Here is a 22,111-nt window from a genome sequence, read left to right as displayed (position 1 = left end):
GTTTCTCTTGTCGTTTTCTTTAATGAGCCTGGATGGAATTTGATACAATGGCAGGGCCAGAAGGGGCAGAAGATGGCACTGGTGAAAAGATCAGTAAGGCCTGCTATGGAAATATGGTCGTTTGTATGGACAGAAGTGATTTTATGCTGTGGAGCAGTCAAGAATGACTGCACCACTGCATTCTGGTCCTTAATCTGGACACCAGCCTCACGGAACTTCTCACAGAAAAGATTGTTGCCTACACAGGGGAAGACCACTACTTTTTCATGGATGTCCTCATAGATGCTACTCGCTTGAAGCCACACCATACGACTAAGTACCAATAGAGGCACATGAAGTACATGGAATGGAATAAAAGGATTCCTATACTGATTGGAGAAGATGGATGCCCTCTTCTGCATCTAGGAGTGGTTGCAGATAGTTACTGGATTGCTCCATGGGAGGTAGGAAAGGCTTCAACTTTTGAATGCAGTCATTTATGTACCGCACCATGTAGAATTGATGGATGGTAATGCGAACAGAGAGTACTGCACTTTGAAAAATATTCTTGCCAAAGTTACCTAGAAGTTTGTGGTCTTTTTCCAGGAGAATTTGATTGAATGCATGTCTTTTTCACTTTCTTCACAGCAGATTTAACTACTATGGACTGGTGAGGCACTTAGACAACACTAAAGCCTGGTGATTGTTAGACTCTGAATTTGAGGTCTAACTTCCTAGCGGCTGGTGTGACCAAAATAGGAGTTTTCCACAATCTCATTTGTAGAGCAGGGAGAATGCTATGAATTGGAGGGGCCGCTGGTTTGGTTGGAGTGTCCAGTATTTGAAGAAGCTCCTGCAGCTCAAATCGGAGGTCTTCATCTTTGCGGACATGGATACCTAGTGCAGTACCTGTTTTTTCCACAAATTTAGATTACTTCAGATCATCTGGTTGTGAGGTGTGGTCCAGAGGATCTGGATGAGGATGGGATGGTATGCAGGTAGAATAGTCATCCGAGCCTAAAGGTATAGGGTCACTTATCCAGGACTCCAATGCCAAAGAAAGTGAACTAGGAGGGGCTTCCATTTGACTCGAGGAGGAGCTGCCTAGTCTAACACCTATGACCTGCTCAAATCCACAGCAACAGACTATGAAGAACCCCTGAGCAAAGGTTCTGATGATGAATGCACCCCTATAGGTGATATCAGGACTCCACCTTGTGGATTTGGTAGAGCAACTGATAGGTCCTCTGGCTTAGTATAGGTGGCAGAATATTCTCTTCTAAAACCAAGATAGGCTCCTGCATGAGGAAAGGCAGCCTGTTAGATGTGAGTGGTACTACAGAAGTCATTGGGTCTACACTTTCCAGGAAATGTCCCTGAGACTAGGCTGGGTAAGTGACCTGGTTATTGGAGGTGGCAGGGCTAACCTGACCCCCTCTCCTGCTGATTCAGGATGGGCTGTATAGAGCTGTATTGGCAAAGCAGCTTGATAAATCAAAGTCTGAAATGGATGCATTGATGGGATAGATTGTTTGTAAGCCCTGGATGCCTTGGCGTGCTTCAATGGGTCTTTAAAGACATGCATCTAAGAGTTCAGTGCAGACTGATGGTATTGCATCAGTCACATCAGAGCAGTGCCTTGAGTTTTTGTGCTGTGCATCGAAGGATCATGTTTGGGGCTGCAGGCTTGTGTCATCAGAGCATCAAATGTGTTGTGCACACTGGTGTTTCATGCATTCAGCACCTTGATGCATCCTATGTTGAGTGCCTCAATGGGCTATGCACTGCTGGCATCAATGGAAGTTGAATTAGACAAATTGATGAGCTGCTCAATATGGGGCGGATTTTTAAAAGGGTTACGCATGTAACCGCGAAAACCCGCTCCTGCGTGCACCGAGCCTATTTTGCATAGGCCCGGCAACGTGCACAAGCCCCGGGATGCACGTATGTCCAGCGACTTGAAAAAGAGGGCAGGGCGTGGGCGGAGCCTCCAGGCACAGTGGCCATTTGCTGCTGTGTCCGGGATCGCGGGCCGGCCGTTGGCCGGTGCGCGCAACCTATGCCTGCCCGGAGGCAGACGCAACTTATAAAATAAAGATTGGGGGGGGGGGGGGGGGGGGGGGGATTTAGGTAGGGCTGAGGGGCGGGCCGGAGGAAACAGGGAAAGCCATCGGGGCTCCCTTAGGGCTCGGCACGCACAAGGTGCACAAGTGTGCACCCCTTTGTGCGCACTGACCCTGGATTTTATAACATGCACGCGGCTGCGCGCGCATGTTATAAAATCGGGCGTAGATTTGTGTGCGCTGGGTTGCGCGCACAAATCTATGCCTGAACATATGTCTTAAAATCTGGCCCTGCAGACCTAAACATTTTAGCAGCAACACTAGTAGCATGATTTGAGAGCTGTGGTGTCCAAGTGGGTTTTGTGCAAGGGCGGCGTGGGGTTAGTAACATCCAAAACGTATTAGCGGTCGTAAGTAGAAGACTAAAGAGGGACGAAAAAAGTATGATTCTCAGTTTAGATGCCAAAAAGGATTTTGACACAGTCATTTGGGATTACATGTTTTGGATTCTCCAGAAAATAGGTTTGCAGGGGTCTTTCTGCAATTGAGTAATTCATTATACATCCCCAGGGGCTAGGATACTAGTCAATGGTCGGATCTCCAAAACATTTGGCTTAAAAGGTGGTACAAGGCAGGGATGCCCTGTCTCTGCTATTGTTTATACTAACATTGGAACCCTTGGCTATAAAAATTAAGGTAAGGAAGTATTTATCAGGGCATTAGTGTAGGAAAACCGGAATTGAAAATAAGTATGTTTGCGGATAACATTTTGTTCTTTATGGGAAAGCCTCAGCATGATTTGGACATGATTATAATTGTATTCTCCCAATCTGAATCAGCTGCGGGGCTGAAAATAAATTCTGATAAATCCAAAGCCATGTCCTTGTCACTACTCTGGTGCAGAATTGGTGAAGACCCTCTCCTTTCAAATAGGCAACACTGTATATTAAGTATTTGGGAATCATTATTCCAACTGACTTAAATTGTCTTTACAAGGTAAATTTCAAAGACTTATTAGGTCATATTGGAGAGAAGATGCGGCTCTGGAAAGAGCTGCCACTGTCCCTTTTTGGGAGTAGTGCACTCTTTAAAATGGTTTTGTTACCAAAGCTCCTATACAGATTGCAAATGCTCCCAGCCTGGATCCTCCAGAAAGATATTTTTCTAAAATCACAATTGACACAGTTTCTCTGGAGGGGTAAGAGTGTCAGAGTGGGGTATAAAAAGTTGTCAAGGAGCAAGAACCTGGGAGGTCTAGCTTTACCGGATATGAGGCTATATAACATTGCCTGTCAAATGAGATTTGTAGAGGAATGGATCAAAGATGATTGTTTTAGTGTGTCGCACCTTGTGGACAACATGATTAATCCAATCTCTCCAGTGGGACTGATCTATTTGCCAGCTACAGGATTCCCTAGGCATTAACGTAATCATATTTTTACTAGAGCTGCCCTTTTCACATGGAGATCACTTCATAAATGATAAGGATTAGGTCCTAGCGTTTCACTGTAATTGCCACTGGTAGGGAATCCAGGGTTTCTACTGGGGACGGACAAGGGTATTTTCTTGGAATGGGAAGCTTGGAGGATACAAAATCTTAGTTACAAGTTACTTGAAAAGTTTTGACCAAATTAAAGGGGAGTTCCACGTTTCTCAAATTCAATTCTTTGCCAATTTACAGCATTATACACTCATACATCATATAGAGTCTCTGCACCTCACTCCAGAGATTGTAAAGATGTAAAGGCATCTATTGCAGAAAATGGAGTTGGAAGGTGAAGGAAAAAATCTCTATATCTTTATGATATAAAATGTGTAAAAATAAAATGTTGCCTGATGTGTTAAAAGATCTTGTGAGTTACTGGCAAAATGAATTAGGTCAAATAATTTCTACTGAACAGGTGCAAAATTGGTTTGAGATGGCACATAGCTTACTTGTGAAGGCTGAACTAAAAGAAATACAATTTAAAATTATTCATCACCGTTATATACATGCTGTCAAGCGGTTTAGGATGAGACTTGCTGATACGGATCTATGCCCTAGATGTAAACTAGAAAGAGGCAATATAACTCATATGTTTCTTTCATGTCAAAATTTTCTTTTTTTGGGAAAGTGTGCTTTCAGTGATAGAAAAAATAGTTTGAATACAAGTACCATTTAGTAGGCAGAATCTGCTTTTTGGTGACTGTGCACCCCTAGCTATAGTAATGAAGGGGTTTCAATTCTTTATCCATATGGCTCTGCTGCTGACATAAAAGGATTGAGGATACCCCTCCATCACTAGACAAAATGACTGATCTTATGCAACTGGAAATATTAGATTCTAAGAATGCAATGTGGAAAGTACATTTTCTATGTTCTTTTACCTGAAAGGAAGAAGGAATCGTTACTCCAGTTAGGTTATACTACTAGCTGATAATAAGAGATGCTGCTGAAGGAGTGGGGAAGAATGAGGTATGAATGGTGGAATGACTGGTTGCTAGATGGAAGTAAAGGAATGAGGTAAGATGAATTTATTTTCTTTCACAAGTTAAAAAATGCATGGCATTTGTATTTGCATTATGCACTTCATATTTATACTATGTTGTTGGATATTGATTTGGAGCAACCTCTTTGATATGATGCTGTATCTCTTGAGTGGCACTGGCTACTATGTTGGAAACTTTGATATCTGTTTTGGGTTTTTTTTTTTTTTTGGGGGGGGGGGGGGGGGGGGGGGGTTTGAGCACGTCTGGTGTACTGTCTTGCAAATAAATAAAATTTAAAAAAATGTTTTGAAAATCGTCTTAACTTAAGCATATATTGCTAAACTGGTATTCAAGATGACCCTGAGACTTAACTGTGGTGCCAACAGGAATCTGGTGTCCTTCAAAGTTAAAAAAAAAAAAGACAGTATCTAAAGGAAAATCTCTGAAGGATCATTACCTCAGTTTTATTAACATTTAGGATCAAACTGTTATGGGAAATCCATTGCTTGCTGACAAATAGATACCATTTCAAAGGTATCAGCCCAAGAAGACATTACCGGAAAAAAGAACTGTATGTATATCATTAGCATACAGCCTTTACCCTACACTTAACCCAGCAAGTAGCTTACATAATGGGGTTGACAGATAATATAAAGTGTGGCAGACAGGCTGGCCATTGTGAAACACCAGTAGTAACTGGAAATCAAGATGAAACCTTAGACCAAATTCAAATCTGTTACTGGAGATCTGAAAAGTAAGAAATAAACCCAGCAATATAATATTCTCTCAGCCGATTTATTAAAATCTGGTGATCCAATGTATCAAAGGCTGTGAAGATGTCAAGAAAGATCAGAACATACAGTACCTTCAGCCACAATCAAAGCCCTGTCTGAATGTGTCTTGACAATAAAGCATCAAGTTTTCAATGATGAGATTTACCAAAACATGTTTGTCAAAGAGAAAATACATTGGTGAAATCTGTCAGATGTTTTAGCTAAATATTTTCAATGACCTTGGTTAAAAAGGACAAAAAAAAAAAAAAAAAAGATGGGCCAGTAAGTGGCTAAACCTGATGGATCCAATGATCATTTTGGGGGGACTTCAACCTGCGTATTGATCACTGTCCAACAGAATCACCTAGTAAGCAATTTCTTGAGACAAAGACACAGAAGGATGCTTTATCTAGCTATAAAATCATATTAATGCTCAGGCTATTCAAAAAAAACAATACTGCTGTTATTTGACGTTTTATGAGAACTGGCTCCTGAGTGCTTATACATAACCAAAACTTGGAATGATGGATACCGATGCAGTTCTTTTTAACCAGATTTGTTCACTTGGCTACAGTGTTATTCTGGCAGGCAAAGGGGTGGATTACTAATTTTATTTAAGAGCTCTCTAAAGATGGTACAAAGTAATGTTGAAGAAATACCACCATAAAAAAATACTTGTTTTTTTCTTCAACTGCTCTGTGTATTTGTCTTGTGTACTTCCCCTGGATTTATTTTCAATTAATTTTTCCTGAGTCACTTAAAGCCTGACATAAGTAAAAATGAACCTTGTGTGTCTCGTGGACAGCAGATACTAGGCACAAACAGGATGGTCCTCGACATCCTGTCGCACGAGTAAAATATCTCAAGTCGCCATACCTGCCGTGTCTAGTGATTGTCGTGATTCACTGAGAAACAGCAGGCATTGCAAGCCACTCAGATCATCTGAAAGACCGCATGCAGATGAAAATCATGACAAAACTCTCTCACAATCACTTGCACATGGAGCACACAAAGGCAAAAAAGTCATCAACTGCGAGAAGGTTTGCTCCCTAGCAAAAATGTGACAACTCAACTAGCAGCAGAGAGAACTACAGTTCTCTCTGCTGCTAGTTGAGGCCCTAGGAGTTTGTATTATAGGCCAACAAAAATACATAAGTCTTAAGCACTTTTATAAAAATCTTTACACATGTAATGGCATGCAACTGCTCATTACAATTCCACCCTCATACCAGGCAACAATGGACCTTTTGCCAGGCTTGAGAGAGAGTTCTCCTTTAAGACTAACCTTTAGTGCTGTCCTACTGCTATCAGGAGATACCACAGTAGAAGCAGTTTCCCTCCATCCTTGGCCCCAAGTGTCTCCACAGCATACCCAACCTAGACAGCCTCACTGGACAACACACTCAAACTGGAGTCTACTGCCCCATAACCATAGGGCAGGCCCATATATATATATTCCTAAGTACTTTAACCCAACTATCTACTCTAGCAGTAGACACGCTTTAAACTAAGATCACCTGTCTACGAGCACAATTAAAGGGAAAGGCCATGTTCAAAATTCAAAGTAGCTGATTGTCCAGTGAGCTCAAAGTGCCAGGTTCTTATGGCCTGGATTGGCCACTGTTGGAAACAGGATGCTGGGCTTGATGGACCCTTGGTCTGACCCAGTATGGCATTTTCTTATGTTCTTATGTTCTTACCATACAGGTGAACACAGTTTCAAACCTAAGCATTTTGTGCGACACCTTACCTTTAAGAAAATGCTATATTGCTACTAAGAAGCTTCATTGTCAAGGATCTGAAAATTCCTCCTTGGCCTACATGCCAGGCAAGATATTTGCTTGCCAGATACTTTACTCCTGTCCCTGTTTCTCCCTCATCCACTTACAGCCCTCTCAATTCTCTCATTTCCCTCCACACTTTCCAGGGCAGCTCTCTATTACCTTCTTCCCATCTCTCAGATACAGACCTCACACTCTCCTCTACGGTTTGCCCCAGTAGCTCAAGTCCTATCCACTTCATACAGCACCTGTGGCTCTGCTACTGCTTGCCATGGTCTCCTCCTCCAGGCCCTAGTTAGAGCCAAAGACATCATGTTCTCCTGGCCTCCACTAACTCTGTTCACCACATGCTCTAAGTAAATAGATTTTTGAAACCTTGTTCTTCTTGGGTTACAAGTAGTACAGCATCAGTGTTGGAAAACCCTCCTTACAGTGGGGAAGAGAGACCCAGCCAACGTCACAGACTGCTCTGCTGCTGGCAGAAAACAGATGTTCCAATCCCCAGTAAAGAGCCCTCTTTTTACAATAAATTAGTTCATAATCTGCTGGAGTCTACAACTCCAGAGGAACTGCCTAAAACAATAAACCGCCTCTAATCAGAAGTGGAGAGCCTCCTTTTAGCTAACTGCAGACTACAAGGCGTGGGATTTTCACATTTTAAGCCGTCAATTTGCCAGTTGATGCACATGGATTTCCCCGACTCTCTGCCTATGCATACAAGACAATGAGGGATTTTCTGTGACCTTTCAGCAACAGGCACCTCTCCATTTTTTTTTTGTTTTTAATTCAAAAGGTTCTCAACCCAACAGCCTCCTCTCTACTACTCACCTCTGCCGGAACAGGATGTGGCACAGGGGGCTCCTCTTTTGTGACCAGGGTGCGGGACATGTTGGTCAGTGCCTTCGTCTGAATAGGGGAAGGAGGACGGAGGGCCGCAGGTGGAGGTGCAGGAGCCATGTAGGTATCGTTCTGTACCACTTTGGTAAGAGGCACAGTCTTTGCCATAGAGAACCTCGAGCCACTCATTCCTGGCTGAATAGTTCAAATTTAAAAGAAAGAAACACACAAAACATTCATAAAGCGCAGGCACAGACATCCAAACATATTTCCTAGCTCTGTTCCTTTATCTTATTCCTAAGGTCTCCTTTTCTTTTGCTATTAGTTTTTACTCTTATGAGTCATAATACAAATTTTATGGCCAGAGCCAGGGTTTGTTTTTAATTATTTTTTTTTTGGGGGGGTGCAAGGGAGAGAAGTTATTTTAATCATATTTGATTGAAAAAGATAATTGAAAAAAATGTTTCTAAGTTTTAAGGACAAAATTTTAAAATACGGGCAAAGTTCCAAACACATTACTTCAGTGAATTCTTCCCTTTTTGAAGTTGCAAAAAATTAAATCCTTGGGCAAAAGATGTGCTTTATAAAAACTGCAAATGTCATGACCCTCAGGTTGTTTTTAACTTTTGCCAGACACTAATATATCTGATACTAAGCATTTAATTTGCATCAGAAAGAAAACTTCTCTCAACAAGAAAGGAAAAAACCCTCGTATTTTATTTTAGCTGCAGACTATCACTTTTTCTTTTTATTCACATTAGTCACCAACTCCAGGAATAGCTGTGGATCATTTTCCTGCCATGTTCACATTTAGGGCCTCTATTCTGTGCTTAAGATAAAAAAATAGCTTTACTAGATGAAGTCTTTAATGCAGGATCAAATTCACATCTCACATGCACACACATGGGAAAGTTGGTACTGAATCCATAAAGACCTCATTCGCCAACCATCTTTCAAATGCACCTCATGATCTTTCTGGGGTAAATCTAAGCAGCTCTAAATCTGTTGAGCTAAAAAGGCAGTCTTGCAACTGGTTTTGTTCTGTGTAACTCCAGAGTCCCAGTTTATTGTTTCTTACTCGATTCTGCAGAAAGCTGTTTGTGGCTGTGATTTTCAGTGCTTTGGTAGGCATGGGATTTAGAGTTTCTTCATCTTCCTCCTCTTCTTCTTCTTCCTCCTCCTCCTCCTCCTCCTCGTCCACCTGCCAAGACATACCATGCTTAAAAGCAAGCAAGATTCAGCAGTGCTTCCCAGAAGTGTGAAGACCGCACAGGCTTATCAAATCTTAATCATATTACATTTCATCCTTCAACAGTCAATTCCCTATCAGAGGAAACAGATGCAGCAGGTGGAACATAAAGCTCTAACTGGACAGTGGATATCCTCCAACACATATCTCAGCTTCCCCATTCGACTCTCTCTCTCTGGTTCTGCCACAGACAGCAAGGTCCCAGTACCCCTGGAGGTGCAGCTAATAAGAGCATCATGGAACCGCATGAGGTAGCGCCAACAACTGTTAGTTACAATACCTCTAATGCCGTCTCATGGCGTGAGCGAGGGTATAAATACACCTCGCTTTCCTGTGCCCCTGCCATGTTACAGAGTGCAACTACAAGATGGCACCGCGTGCTGGATGATGAAAGCTAGCGACCGAACAGTTTGCTGAGTGAAGATATACTGATGTGATGTCACAATAACTGACTCGGTAGGTGCCTCTTCAGAAAGCAAAACGTTGTGCATTCTGTGCATACTACTGGACAGAAACCAGGAGGTCAACATTCAGCAGTGCAGTAAGCCAACAATAAATAAACGGTTATGGATATTCAATGGGACGTTGCCGATTAGGGGCTCCCCTGAAAACAGATGGGTAAAGTCCTAGCTAACCAGATAATGTAGCCCGCTAACGTTTGGACTGCTCTCCAGCACGACCAGAGATAGCCAGACAAGTTATCCCGTTAACTCCTCTCCAGAGCACCTCCAACTTTTCCAGCAAAAAGAGTTAGCTGGATAAGTCGCAGGCGGTCAGAGAGGCAGGAAGCTTAAAACTCGTGGCTTGTCCTGCTAAGTCCTGAACTTAGCCAGACAAACCATCTGAATATTGGCCCCTAAAATGTTAATATGCTAGCAGTCACTAAACTTTCTTTATCCTGAAAACTCAATACAAGTAATTAAACAATGAAAGGGTTTAAAAACAACAGAAGTCGTGCCCTTAGCCTAGATGCCAAGACTTTATTTTTTTTTTTGGGGGGGGGGGGGGGAAGAGGGGGAGTGGCAGTAAGTGAAACAAAGAAAATGAGGCTTGGAAGCATTTCAAATACATTTTTGATTTTACTGACCACAATCCAGTAAAACCCCTGCTTGTGGGCAAGTCATTCAAACCTTGTTACATAACCAGATGTAAATGCGGTAACTGTTAGAAAGAAAACATGGAGGTGCTCCAAAACAGGCCAAAATGTAAAAAGCACTTTCAACTCTGTATGCAAAAGTGGACAAAATTCTCATGAAAGTTTTACTTGCATAAAGTCAAAACCTGACTATTCAAAAGAGTGTATGATAACTGAGATTACAATGGCAATTAAGGATAGAGCTAATGCTCCACAAATGGGCAAAGTACATTTGTAAATTTCCCTTTTTGTTTTAATATTATTTTAGATTTCTGATTTGATGTATTTTATTTTATCCTATTTTTAATTTTTTAATGTTTTTATTTTAGAATTTATGTTATTCTACACCGTTAAGATTGTACTTATTTACAGATTATCCGACAAATAAATAAATTAATTCATTAAATAATACAAGAAGAAAAACAGCATTTCATGAGAACAGTCTAGGCAGTTGCACACCTTGGAAACAGCTCTCATGCATAAAACGTGGTTGTTTGAACAAGCATTCACACTATGAATCTTCATCATACACCTAATCTTTACCCCCCCCTGTCTTTTAATCCTGTATTTTTACCTTAAGAAGACGTTAGTTTTGATTTTGACAGTTAATTTGTTCCCATGTAATACTTAATTATTAATATTCAATAGTTTCATAGTTAATGAAGTCAGCATATTCTGTAAAGTCTTTTCGGTTAATTATGTTTACTGTTTTAAACTGTTATATGTAAAGCTGGTTGCTAAATTATTGTTTCACTGTAAACCGAGGTGATGTATTCCCTTACGTACCTCGGTATAAAAGAACCTATAAATAAATAAATAAATAAAAATAAATCATACAAATCAGAATAGTTTTAGCTCCATTGTTTTCTCCCTTTGATTTTGTGGCTGCAAGGCTCTTGCTTTAGCAAGTTTCTTTTCTTTTTTTCCTCTTTTATGTTAACAATAGCTCTACCCTGTCATTAAGCATGCGGTGCTGACCTTTCCTGCAGGACGTGCTGGATCCTCTGCAGGCTGCCACACTTTTACCAGACTAACACCGCCATCGGCCAAAGATGACAAGGTGCGAGGCTGTCTAAAGAAGGGACTCTGTGTGCTCTCAAAAGCTCAGCCTACTGCATATCCACTTGGGTTCAGTCTTCTGCTGGCCCTTTGACAAGTAACCCAAGCTGCCAACCTTTCCGCCGAGACTTGGAGAGTGACTAGATCACCCCGTGACAAGAAGTTGTACTAACTACATTTCTGCTAAAGTTCTTCGGCCAAATCCCATTCCCTGCCAGAGCTGCTTGGATGTCACACAGCTGCCATCCGGTTCCACCCACTGCCACCACCTTCCATGTGGGTTTCTCCCTGGCTGGGATACAAGTCTGCAAAGTGTGTGTAGTGTGTGACTTTGCACATGCTCGGCATTCTCTTCACCCTCACAAGTACTTCAGCAGCTGCAAATGGGCAGAGACCCCTCAGAACGAGGTCCGGAAGAACTTAAAAACTCTAAGGGTATCAGCCCCTGCAAACAGCACAGTGTCATTTTCAGTCAGCTTAACCCACTTCAAAAGTCAGTTTATCAACTGTTTACGTTGGCTGCAGACTACAAGATTCTTTCCAAAGTAAAGTGCATAGACAGGGCTACAAAGAACCACCTGCACATTTCTACATATTCATTTGTAGCTCACTCTGTACCTACTCAGGGGGGTACCCAGTGCACATTCACTCATGGTCTCTTATTTCGCAAGCACGCATACCTCTTTCCCTGGCTCTCCCTCCCCATCTCATTCATCCTCGCTTGCATGCTTGTTTGCTTTCTTCTTCCCTTTGCAATATATGCTCTCTTTCTTTTTGCCCTGCAGAGGTAATGGTCTCTCTGGTATCCAGGGCCTTACGATAGCATCATTTTTATATCATGGAAGGAAGGAAAAGCACCTTCGGCAGAATTTCTCTCTTGGAAAGGCAGTCCATTAAAAACTGCTCAGGTCCATAGTTTTATACAAATACATGTGTCATCCTATCTGTCACAATTCCCAAGATTTAAGACAGCTATGCCTCAAAGAGCAAAAATGACTACCAGAACAGGGTTCATACAACCAGGAGGAGAGCCATCATTCAGCCCTCCCACCCACCCAGACCAGTACCTGATTTTGCGTATGGTTATTGACCACATTGATCCTCATTCCTGTTGAAGAGCGGGAGAGTCCAAGGGCTGTAGCCTTTAGCTGTGGAATCTGAGAAAAGCACAATCTTGTCAACATCAGCCTGCAAGTCCTCTTGCATGTAATTCACAATCTGTGCTCAAAAACACCACTACCCCCTCCAGTTTAGCCCACTTCAAAACTACCCAGGTTTGGTCAACAAGTATTGATCCAGAGGAAAACAAAAAAGATCCTTACAAGATATTTGCCAAAAATGTTCCCAAAATAGCAGATTTTCAACTGACTCCAAATAACAGAAGCAAATCCCTGCATCAATGCCTGCTGATCAAAACCTCACCAAACCTGAACACCCAACAAGATCATTTACTTCTTCAGGCATCAATTCAGCTAAATATGACTGCATTAACTGAAGGAATTTAAATGTGCTTGCTCTTATTTCATGGGTGACCACTTCTTATATCTACTATACTCTATCTTAAAAGTACCTGACAAGCGACTGATGAGGCCGCTAATACTACAGATCAACAAAAGGAATAATTACCAAACTATCAAATAAGCATAATTTTTACAAAAAAGCAAGTTTGCTTACTGTAAACATTGTTCTCTGTAAACAGCAGAATGAATTAGACATGACATGTGGGTGACATCATCTGACAGCACCGAACAGACCCATCTCTCTTAGCTCATACAGTATTTGCTGAGCATGTGAGTGTGTTCCTACATGGGCATTGCCTCGTGAGCCCCTTAAATCAATTTTAGTGCTATCTTTAGCTAAGTAGTAGACTACAGGTTAGGTGAGCGGGTATTAAGAACATAAGAACTGCCATACTGGGGCAGAGTGAGAGTCCATCGACCCAGTATCCTGTCTCTATCAGTGGTCAATCTAGGTCACAAGTACCTGACAAGATCCCAAACAGTAAATAAATCCCATGCTTCTAATGTCCAGGGATAAGTAGTAGCTATTCCCTACACCTCTTTGGTTAATAATGGTTTATGGACTTCTCCAGGAACTTGTTCAAACCTTTTTTAAACCCTGCTATGCTAACTGCATTTATGACATCCTCCAGCAAACACTAGGACTAAGGTGCACTCCATGAAACTAGGAAACCAGCAGATTTAAAACCAATTGTAGGAAATATTCTTTTCATTCAGAGCACAATCAAGCTATTGAATCTGTTGCCAGGGGGCATAGTCAAGGCGACTAACAGTGTCAAAAAAAGGATTGGACAAGTTCTTGAAGGAAAATATCATAAACAGTTATTAGCCAAGTAGACTTGGGAAAGCCAGTGCTTATCCCTGAAAATGAGAAACAAGAATTAGATCAATTATTGGGGATCTTTGCGACCCAGACCAGCCACTGTCAGAGACAAGATGGTGGCCTTGACAGACCTTGGTCTGACCCAGCAGGGCACTTCTTATGTGCTTTGAGTGAAAAAGAATTTCCTCCGATTTGTTTTAAAAGTGCTCTCTCATAACTTTAGGGAATGTCTTTGTATTTTTTGAAAGATTAAATAACTGATTCACATTTACCTGTTCTATTCCCTCATGATTTTATATAGTTCTATCATATCTCCAAGCTGAACAGCCCCAATCTCTTTGGCTTTTCTTCATAAGGGAGACATTCCATCCCCTTTATTTTGGTTGCTCTTTTCCAGTTCAACTATATTTTTGAGATGCTACGACTAGAATTGTACTTAGTACTCAAGGTGCGGTCTCACCATGGGATAAATCAGAGGTATGATGACATTCTCTTTTTTAGTCTTCATTCCTTTCCTAATAATTCATAACATTGTTTGCTTTTTGACCGCTGCTGCACACTGAGCCATGGATGTCAAAGTATTGTCTACTATGATGCCCAGATCCATTTCCTGGGTGATAATTCCTAATAGGGAACATAATACTGTGTAACTACAGTGAGGCTTTCTTTTCCCTATTTGTATCACTTTGCACTTGTTCCCATTAAATTTCAACTGCCAGGCTTCCTACTTCAGATATGAAGGTTTGCATCTATGGCCAGCTTACTTTCAAATTCTCTTTAGGTTTGCCATAACAATGTTTACCTTTGACTTGCTGATACTTATGCTTTTCCTGTTTTCTTCAAATTAATACTTTTTTCCAGTTTTTGAAAGAAGTTTTTTTTGGGCTATAATAGCCTCTCTCTTTCACCTCACCTTTTAGCCATACTGACAGTCATTTGGCTTTTCTTGCACTTTTTTTTTTTTTTTAAGTATGGAATACATCTGGGCTGGGCTTTCAAAATGGTATTTTCAAACAATGTCCATCCCTAGTGTAAACTCAACCTTTGTAGCTGCACCTTTCAGGTTTTTGTTTTCTAATTTTCCTCATTTTATCACAGTCTCTTGTTAAATGCCAGAACAGTAGATTTACTTAATATCTTCCCTGCAATCATTTAAGTCGAATTTGATCACATTATGATCACTGTTGCTGAGCGGCCCCACTATCATTACCTCTTGCACCAAATCCTGCATTCCACTAAAAACTGGATCTCCTTCTCATTGTTTCCCGAACCAGTTGCTCCATGAAGCAATCACTTAATTCATCTAGAAACTTTACCTTCATAGCATTTACTGATGTGACAACTATGTAGTCAATATTAGGGTAATTGCAATCTCCCATTAATACTGTGCTGCAAAATGTATTAGCTTTCCTAATTTCTGACAGTATCTCATTGTCCATCTGTTCGTTTTGGCAGATGGATGGTAATACACCCTCACTGTTATACTTTTCCCCCTTACACATGGAATTTCCACCCATAATGATTTTACTGTGCATTTAGTCTCCTGCAGGATCTTTAACCTGTTGGACTATATGCCATCCCTAACATAAAGTGCCACATGCCTACCAAGTTGATCCACCCTATCATTGCAATATAATTTGTACCTTATTATAGCACTGTCCCACTGGTTATCCTCCTTCCACTTGGTCTCAGATGGCAATTATGTCTACCTTTTCATTCAGTACTATACATTCCAACTCTCCCATCTTACTTTTTAGACTTCTGACACTAGCACGCAGACATTTCAAGATAATTTTTTTATTTGTATATTCAACTTTCCTACAGTATACAGGGATAATTTGAAATCTTTTAACTCAATCTGTTCTTTACTTATAAGCACATGGGCTACTTTTGCTTTTATTGGTACTTCGCTAATGGGATACTCTAACTCCCGCTGTTATTTTACTTCACTCTGAGGATATCTCCCTCTGAATCATATTCTGCCGAGCGACTGTCTGCTTTCCCCCTTGTTCTAGTTTAAAGCTGTTCTATCTCATTTTTAAGGTTAGGGTCAGCATCCTGGTTCCACCCTAGTTAAAGTGGAGCCCATCCTTTCAGAATAGGCTCCCCCTTCCCCAAAATGCTGCCCAGTTCCTAACAAAACTAAAGCCCTTTTCCTTGCACCCTCATATCATCCATGCATTGAGATTTTGGAGCTCTGCCTGCCTCTGGGGTCCTGGGAGCATTTCAGAAAATGCTACCCTGGAAGAAATTCATCCTGTCTACGGAGAGCACTGTTTAAGGGAAATATACTTGCTTTCTCTGTTTGCAAGCAAGGCTGCATTGGCCATTACATGTAGGGAGTCCCAGGCTAAAAACTGCAGTAGAGCATTTACTGATAAAGCAACCCAGATCCCACCGTGAAGAATGGTCTAGGTGCCAAGGGTTCTTCCTAATGAGATGATGGTATCTAGGGAGGGATCATCATTGGTATTGAGGCTCAATGCATCGGCAATTTGTGCGTCAACTGTGCAGGGCTCCATACTCTTTCATCGCTGACTATGATGCCACCGAGTCCAAAGTCATGCTTTTTTTCTTAGGCTGGCCCGAGTCCTGAGGAGCCCGCGAGGGACTTGCAAACGCCTGACAATGGCATTTTCACATCTTGCTTAATCCCCGACAAGATGGAGGTGCCTATAGCTTCCGCCAAAGAATGGAAAGGCGTGTCCAAGGAGCTCCTGTTCAATTCAGCATCAGGGGAGCCGGAAAAGGCTCTCCTCCAGTGTGCAGCAGCGGTCAAAAAGCAAACAATGTTATGAATTATTAGGCTTTTTATTTTTTTTTTTAAAGACTTACACGGCTCCTCCATCCTCCAAGCTCTAGATTTCTGAGTCCACAGTGACATCCAGCCACAGTGATAGCAGTTAGGAATGTTATATTTAGGCCTGAGACGCCAGTAACAAATGTCATGGCCATCGGTGATAGACATCTTCTTATTACACATGCAATCCTTGAAGCCGCTGAGGGCAGACTTCTTCGGACCCAACATTTTTATTTCCCCTTTTAAGCAGCACCTAAAAGTGCTGTTCAGGAGCTGCTGCTCAGCGAGGCAACAGTTCTTAAGAGAAAAAAAATTCAAGAAATAATGAAATAGAAAAAAAAAATTTGAGATAGTGGTACACATCTGTGCTTAACTTGGATGAAAAAAGACTGATGAGCTTACGAGGGAATGCCCACACATGCCTAGTAGAGCAAAAGGTCTATAAGCTATGAGAGAATCTGTTCGGCACCACTGAATTACGTCACCCACTTATGGTTAATTCAGCCTCACTTGTCATCGGAGGCCTGCATTAATGACATGGGAGGCTTTATGGCCCTACAGAAATACAAAGCTTTTTTTTTTTTTTTTTTTTACAGAAACCATTTATTAGAAAAAGAAAAAAAAACCATTCCTCATATCCATAAAATCCAACCAATATTTTCCCAATCTACTGAGCACATACCTTAGGTGTTGGATTCTGAATAATCTCTACCTCTCACCACCAACAATTTTGACTAACGGTCCAACCTCATTTTCAAAACAACCAACTCAAGGATCACATGATCACTCAATCAATCAAAAGGTATCCCAACATTAAAGAATACATTTTTTGATAGAAACAATTAGCATCCATATCATTCAAACCCTTCGAGTGGGGGGGTCATATCCTATGCCATCATATATTTAAAAAAAAAAAAAATTAAAATTCTGTTGAAAAGAATATGGAATTAATATTTGTTCAATTTTGTTTGGTTTAGTATTGTAAAAAGATCTGGTTAGTAATGCTTGAGATAAGCTGAGGTTTAATACAGTGGCTGTGGGGTTGTCTGATATGTGTGTTAGCTGTAGCTCAATAGCTTCTTCATAGCACTTGGCATGTTGCCTCTTGGTTATTCAAAGGTTTGAACCCTGTGGCAGCTACATTTTTTTTATTTTCTGTATGTGGTTGATGGGATACTTTTTGATTGCTTGTGTAATCATAAGATCCTTGGGTTGGTTGTTTGAAAATGAGGCAGGACTGTTGGAACAAACTGTTTATGTTTTTCTGACAAGTTGACTGTGGTGAGAGGCAGAGATTATTTTTAATGAAATACTAAGGTATGTTTTGAGTAGACTGGGAAAATATTGTTTTAGTTTTTATGCATATAAAAAGGTTTTTCTAATAAATGGTTTCTATAAAAAGTATGCCCGACTGATAATTTGGTCGCTACACCTTTTGATAAACTTTAGAATTTTTGTAGGATCACAAAGCCTTCCATCTCATTATGAAGGCCTCTGATACTGACACCAGATAATGAGAATCCCTTTCCATCCTTGGTTATCCAAAGAGAGAAGTCCTGGCTGATACTATGAGGCAGGGAATCAAGTCACTGCATTTTTTTTTTAGCTTGGTTCACCTGCGACTGAAATTGTTCAGGCTCAGGCAATAAAAAGGTTCAGAAACTGGTTCAGCATTATATGAAAAAATAAGATCAGTTCCCGTTTACATAAGAAAATGTAAATATAAGGCATATTATAATGATTATTTACAAAGTAGGGTGGAACAAGCTAGCAGGTCTATATATGTTACAAATAATGCCAGCCATAAAAACTATGAAGCATACATGAAACAAAAAATAAATGTTAAGCACTTTATAAATATGAAATGCTTCTTTAATTTTACTGTCAAACCCAATTATGAAACTCCTCCCAGATATTGGTTTTGGGGGCTCATTTTGATTTATTCTGGTTCTGGAGCCAGTCAATGTACTGTATCTTTTTTTTGTAAAACAATCCCATATTCTGAACCAATAACACAAATGGTTTATGCAGGTCTTTTCCAGTTCAGGGGAAAAAAAAAAAAAAAAAGGTTTGGCCTCCTTTTTGGTTCAAGTTTTAAATCTGATCTGACTCCCTGTTACTATGAGCCCCTGTCCAAGGCCCCCCTTTTTAGCACACCCTGGTAGCATGGCAGGGGATATTGTAGCCATGCAGTCATTTGCACAATTACGGATAACACTCCATGGCTTTCCTCAGAAATCTTAACCCACACTCCTTAAAGGCATCACAGATATGTCAACAATTTACCTCCAAGGAAACTGCTACAGTTTTGACTGGCGCATAGATGTGCTCAGGGTTTTAATACAGTGCATGCACAGGCCATGCAAGCTTATCCCACACACACAGTTCTATCCATGCACCTCAATCCTGCTCTACAACACTTCCTGGTATTCAAGTACTAAGACTGCACACATCTCTACTCACTAGTGCTGCTTTTTCATCTTTACAGGGCTTCACCACGGAGATAGAGCTACTGCAAGAAAGATTCTAGTTCAAAAGCAAACTCGGGTCTCTCCTAGAAATGGGAGCACCTTTGGGATCATTTTAAAGTATTACTGTCTCAGAATAGTTCCCTTCAAACAGGTAAAGTAGCCATCCAAAGCACATACATAGAGCAGGAAGATAAAAGAAACCAAGGAGTATATGAGCTCAGGTAGGCTATGAGAGACCTGGAAACAATCGACAGATGCTCCTATTTCTAGACACGGGACTTATTTCTTTTGTTTCCTCCCCCCCCCCAAGATATAGATCTTATACTTAGAATGGTTTTTCATTACCAACTATCTACTTTTTAGGGTCAGCAAATCTGGATATATCCAAACATTACCCACGTAACTCAAGAGTGACGTAAAACATTTCTTGCTGTCACACCTATAAGAAGAACCAGAGCAAACCACAAAAATTAGTTCTTACCTGTTAATTTTCGTTCCTGTAGTTCCTGTAGTAGATGCTGTTTCCTTTGTTTTATGAGTCAATGTACCCTTATTTGACATGTGATAACTGATTGTCATAACAAAAATATTTTTATGCTATACTGAGTCAATACCTGGTTAGGTACCTATTTGCAGATGCCATTATTTAGATTTTCAAATTAATGATACAGTCTGAATTAATGCAGTTTTTATTAGTCTCTACATTCCAAGCGTTTTGTAGCATTTTTCAGTCCTATAACTTCTAATAAGTATATGCATTTACTTGCTGAGTCAGCTAAATGATTGCTTGTTCCCTGTACGTACGGATCAGTCCAGACTGTGGGTTGAGCCTCCTTTCCAGCAGGTGGAGACAGACTAAAACTTGAAGGATATCCTATATGAGGACAGAGCCTATCCTGTAACCCTTCAGTATAACGAATGTCAAAGAAGAAAATAACAAAACCAGAGTAGGATCAAGCAAGTAACCATAAAGCTCAATGGAGCAGATGTAGAACAATGTAATAGATATGGTATGACTAACCGCTCTTGCATATACTTGGTGCTGGGCAACCAAGGCTTCCGGTGTATTTGCTCAGTATTCATGCACAAAAAAGATGTGTGGAAATCTACAAATCTACGAATCTGCAAGAGAAACAAGCTTCGAGAGGACAGAAAAAGAGATACCCCGGAATTGGAAAATTGCAAAACAAAAGGTTCCCGACAGGACAGCGCATGGATCACCGAGATCCGAAGAGCAGAAGAGATAGAGACCAGAAAGACAGTCTTAAGTGTAAGAACTTTCAAGGTAGTGCGACAGAGAGGTTCGAACAGAGCCGCACAGAGGGCCCGAAGGATCAGACTAAAACTCCCCGATGGGCAAGCAGCCGAGAAGGTGGACGTAGATGCTTGACGCCCTTCAAGCACCAATCACATCCGGGTGGCCCGTTCAGTGATGACATTCTACCCGACAGGGGAGAAGATCTTCTTGGGGAAGAGAGAACTAACGAGATCGGGGCGGAGAGCGCTGAGATACCCGACTCCGCACAAACAGCTTCAAACATGTTCCAGATACGCGTGTACGCCAGGAAGTCGACTGTTTCCGGGCCCGCAACAAGGTGAAGATGACCTCCTCCTAATAGCCCTTGCGCCTTAGGCGTCATCTTTCAAAAACCAGGCCGCTAGACAGGAGCGATCGACCTGGTCGAAAAATACAGGTCCTTGACGAAGGAGCTGAGGAAAATGGCATAGCCGTAGAGGTCCGTCCGGTGGTAGGTTGAGAAAATCCGCGAATCACAGCCTGCGCGGCGACTCTGGTGCTACCAGAACCACGGGACCCCAGTGGAGTTCCATTCTTCTGAGAACTTTCCCGACCAGGGGCCACGGGGGGGAACACGTACAGAAGGACGTCCGCCGGCCAAGGAGAGCCAAAGCATCTACGCCCTCCGAGCCGTATTCCCTCCAGCGGCAGAAGAGCCATTTGCCTTGGCATTGCAAAGGGTTGCCAAAGGGCCCAGGTGGTGGGGGACCACCTGTCGACGATGAGATTCATGGCTGCGTCAGAGAGTTCCCACTCCCCGGAATCGAGCGATTGACTGAGAAAATCGGCCTGAACATTCCCCTTGCCCACAATGTGGGAGGCCGCCGGGCACTGTAGATGTCGCTCTGCTCAGGCGAAGAGACGGCTGGTTTCCAGGGCCATTAGCGGACTGCAGGCGCCTCCTTGGCGATTGACAAGCCACAGTGGAGGAGCTGTCGGACAAGACCCGTATCGCCTTGCTGCGGATGAGGGGGAGAAACTCCAGAAGAGCTAGGAACATCTCCCGAACCTCCAACCGAATGATGTGCCAGCAAGACTGAGCTGCCGGTCAGATCCCCTGGGTGTACTGGGAGAGGCAGACCGCACCCCAGCCCGAGAGACTGGCGTCCGTGGTTACTATCGTCCACTGAGGGACTCGGAGAGGCTTTCCCTGTAGCAAATGAGGAAGGGAAAGCCACCACTACACGTCGGCGACGGTAAGGCCCAAAAAAACCCAAAAAAACAGGAGGACTGTGTGAAACTGTTCCGACACTGTCTGCCAACGGAACAGCAAAGCTTTCTGGAATGGTAGCATATGAGCAAAAGCCCAAGGGACAAGGTCGATGGCAGAAGCCAAGGGGCCCGAGACCTGCAGGCAGACACAGGTCGCCGTAGAAGGCAGCAAGACCCGACTCTGAAACCGGCCGATCAACTCGAGAGCCCGCGCACGAGGCAAGAAGACCTTGCCCACCCGGTTGTCGAGGTGGGCTCCCAGGAATCCTAACTCCTGGGAGGGCTGAAGGTAGCTCTTGGAGAAATTCAGTATGCACCCGAGAGACGCGAGGAGAGGTAACACGAGATCCACAGCCTTCCGGCAAGAGCCTCCGCCTTGGCCCTGACGAGCCAGACGTCCCGGTAGGGGTGAACAAGGATCCCTTTCCGGCAGAGAACTGCTGCCACCACCACCATGACTTTGGTGAAGGCGCGAGGTGCCGTCGCGAGACCAAAGGGAAGCGCCCTGAACTGGAAGTCCCGGTGGAGGATGTGAACGCAAAGAGACTAAGGTAGCCGTGATGAATCGGAATATGGAAACACGCCTCGGTCAAAGCAAGTGAGGCGAGGAACTCTCCGGGGCGAAACAGCACGAGGACCACTC

At 42.3% G+C, this 22,111-nt stretch overlaps 1 protein-coding gene across 1 annotated transcript in view; it reads right to left on the bottom strand.

Moving 5' to 3' along the window:
• The window catches only part of POLDIP3 (DNA polymerase delta interacting protein 3), a 93,926-nt gene that overhangs the window by 48,395 nt on the left and 23,420 nt on the right, over positions 1 to 22,111 (bottom strand). The window contains exons 3-5 of the mRNA XM_029590370.1: positions 12,413 to 12,502; positions 8,981 to 9,103; positions 7,894 to 8,097 (exon numbers count right to left, since the gene is read on the bottom strand). Coding sequence (XP_029446230.1) covers positions 7,894 to 8,097; positions 8,981 to 9,103; positions 12,413 to 12,502 — 417 coding nt within the window. The remainder of the gene's footprint in view (positions 1 to 7,893; positions 8,098 to 8,980; positions 9,104 to 12,412; positions 12,503 to 22,111) is intronic.

This window comes from Rhinatrema bivittatum, chromosome 2, assembly GCF_901001135.1.
Source record: "Rhinatrema bivittatum chromosome 2, aRhiBiv1.1, whole genome shotgun sequence".
Taxonomy (NCBI): Eukaryota; Metazoa; Chordata; class Amphibia; order Gymnophiona; family Rhinatrematidae; genus Rhinatrema; species Rhinatrema bivittatum.
The sequence above is the reverse complement of the archived record's forward strand: the minus strand, read 5'-3'. Positions and strand labels throughout refer to the sequence as shown.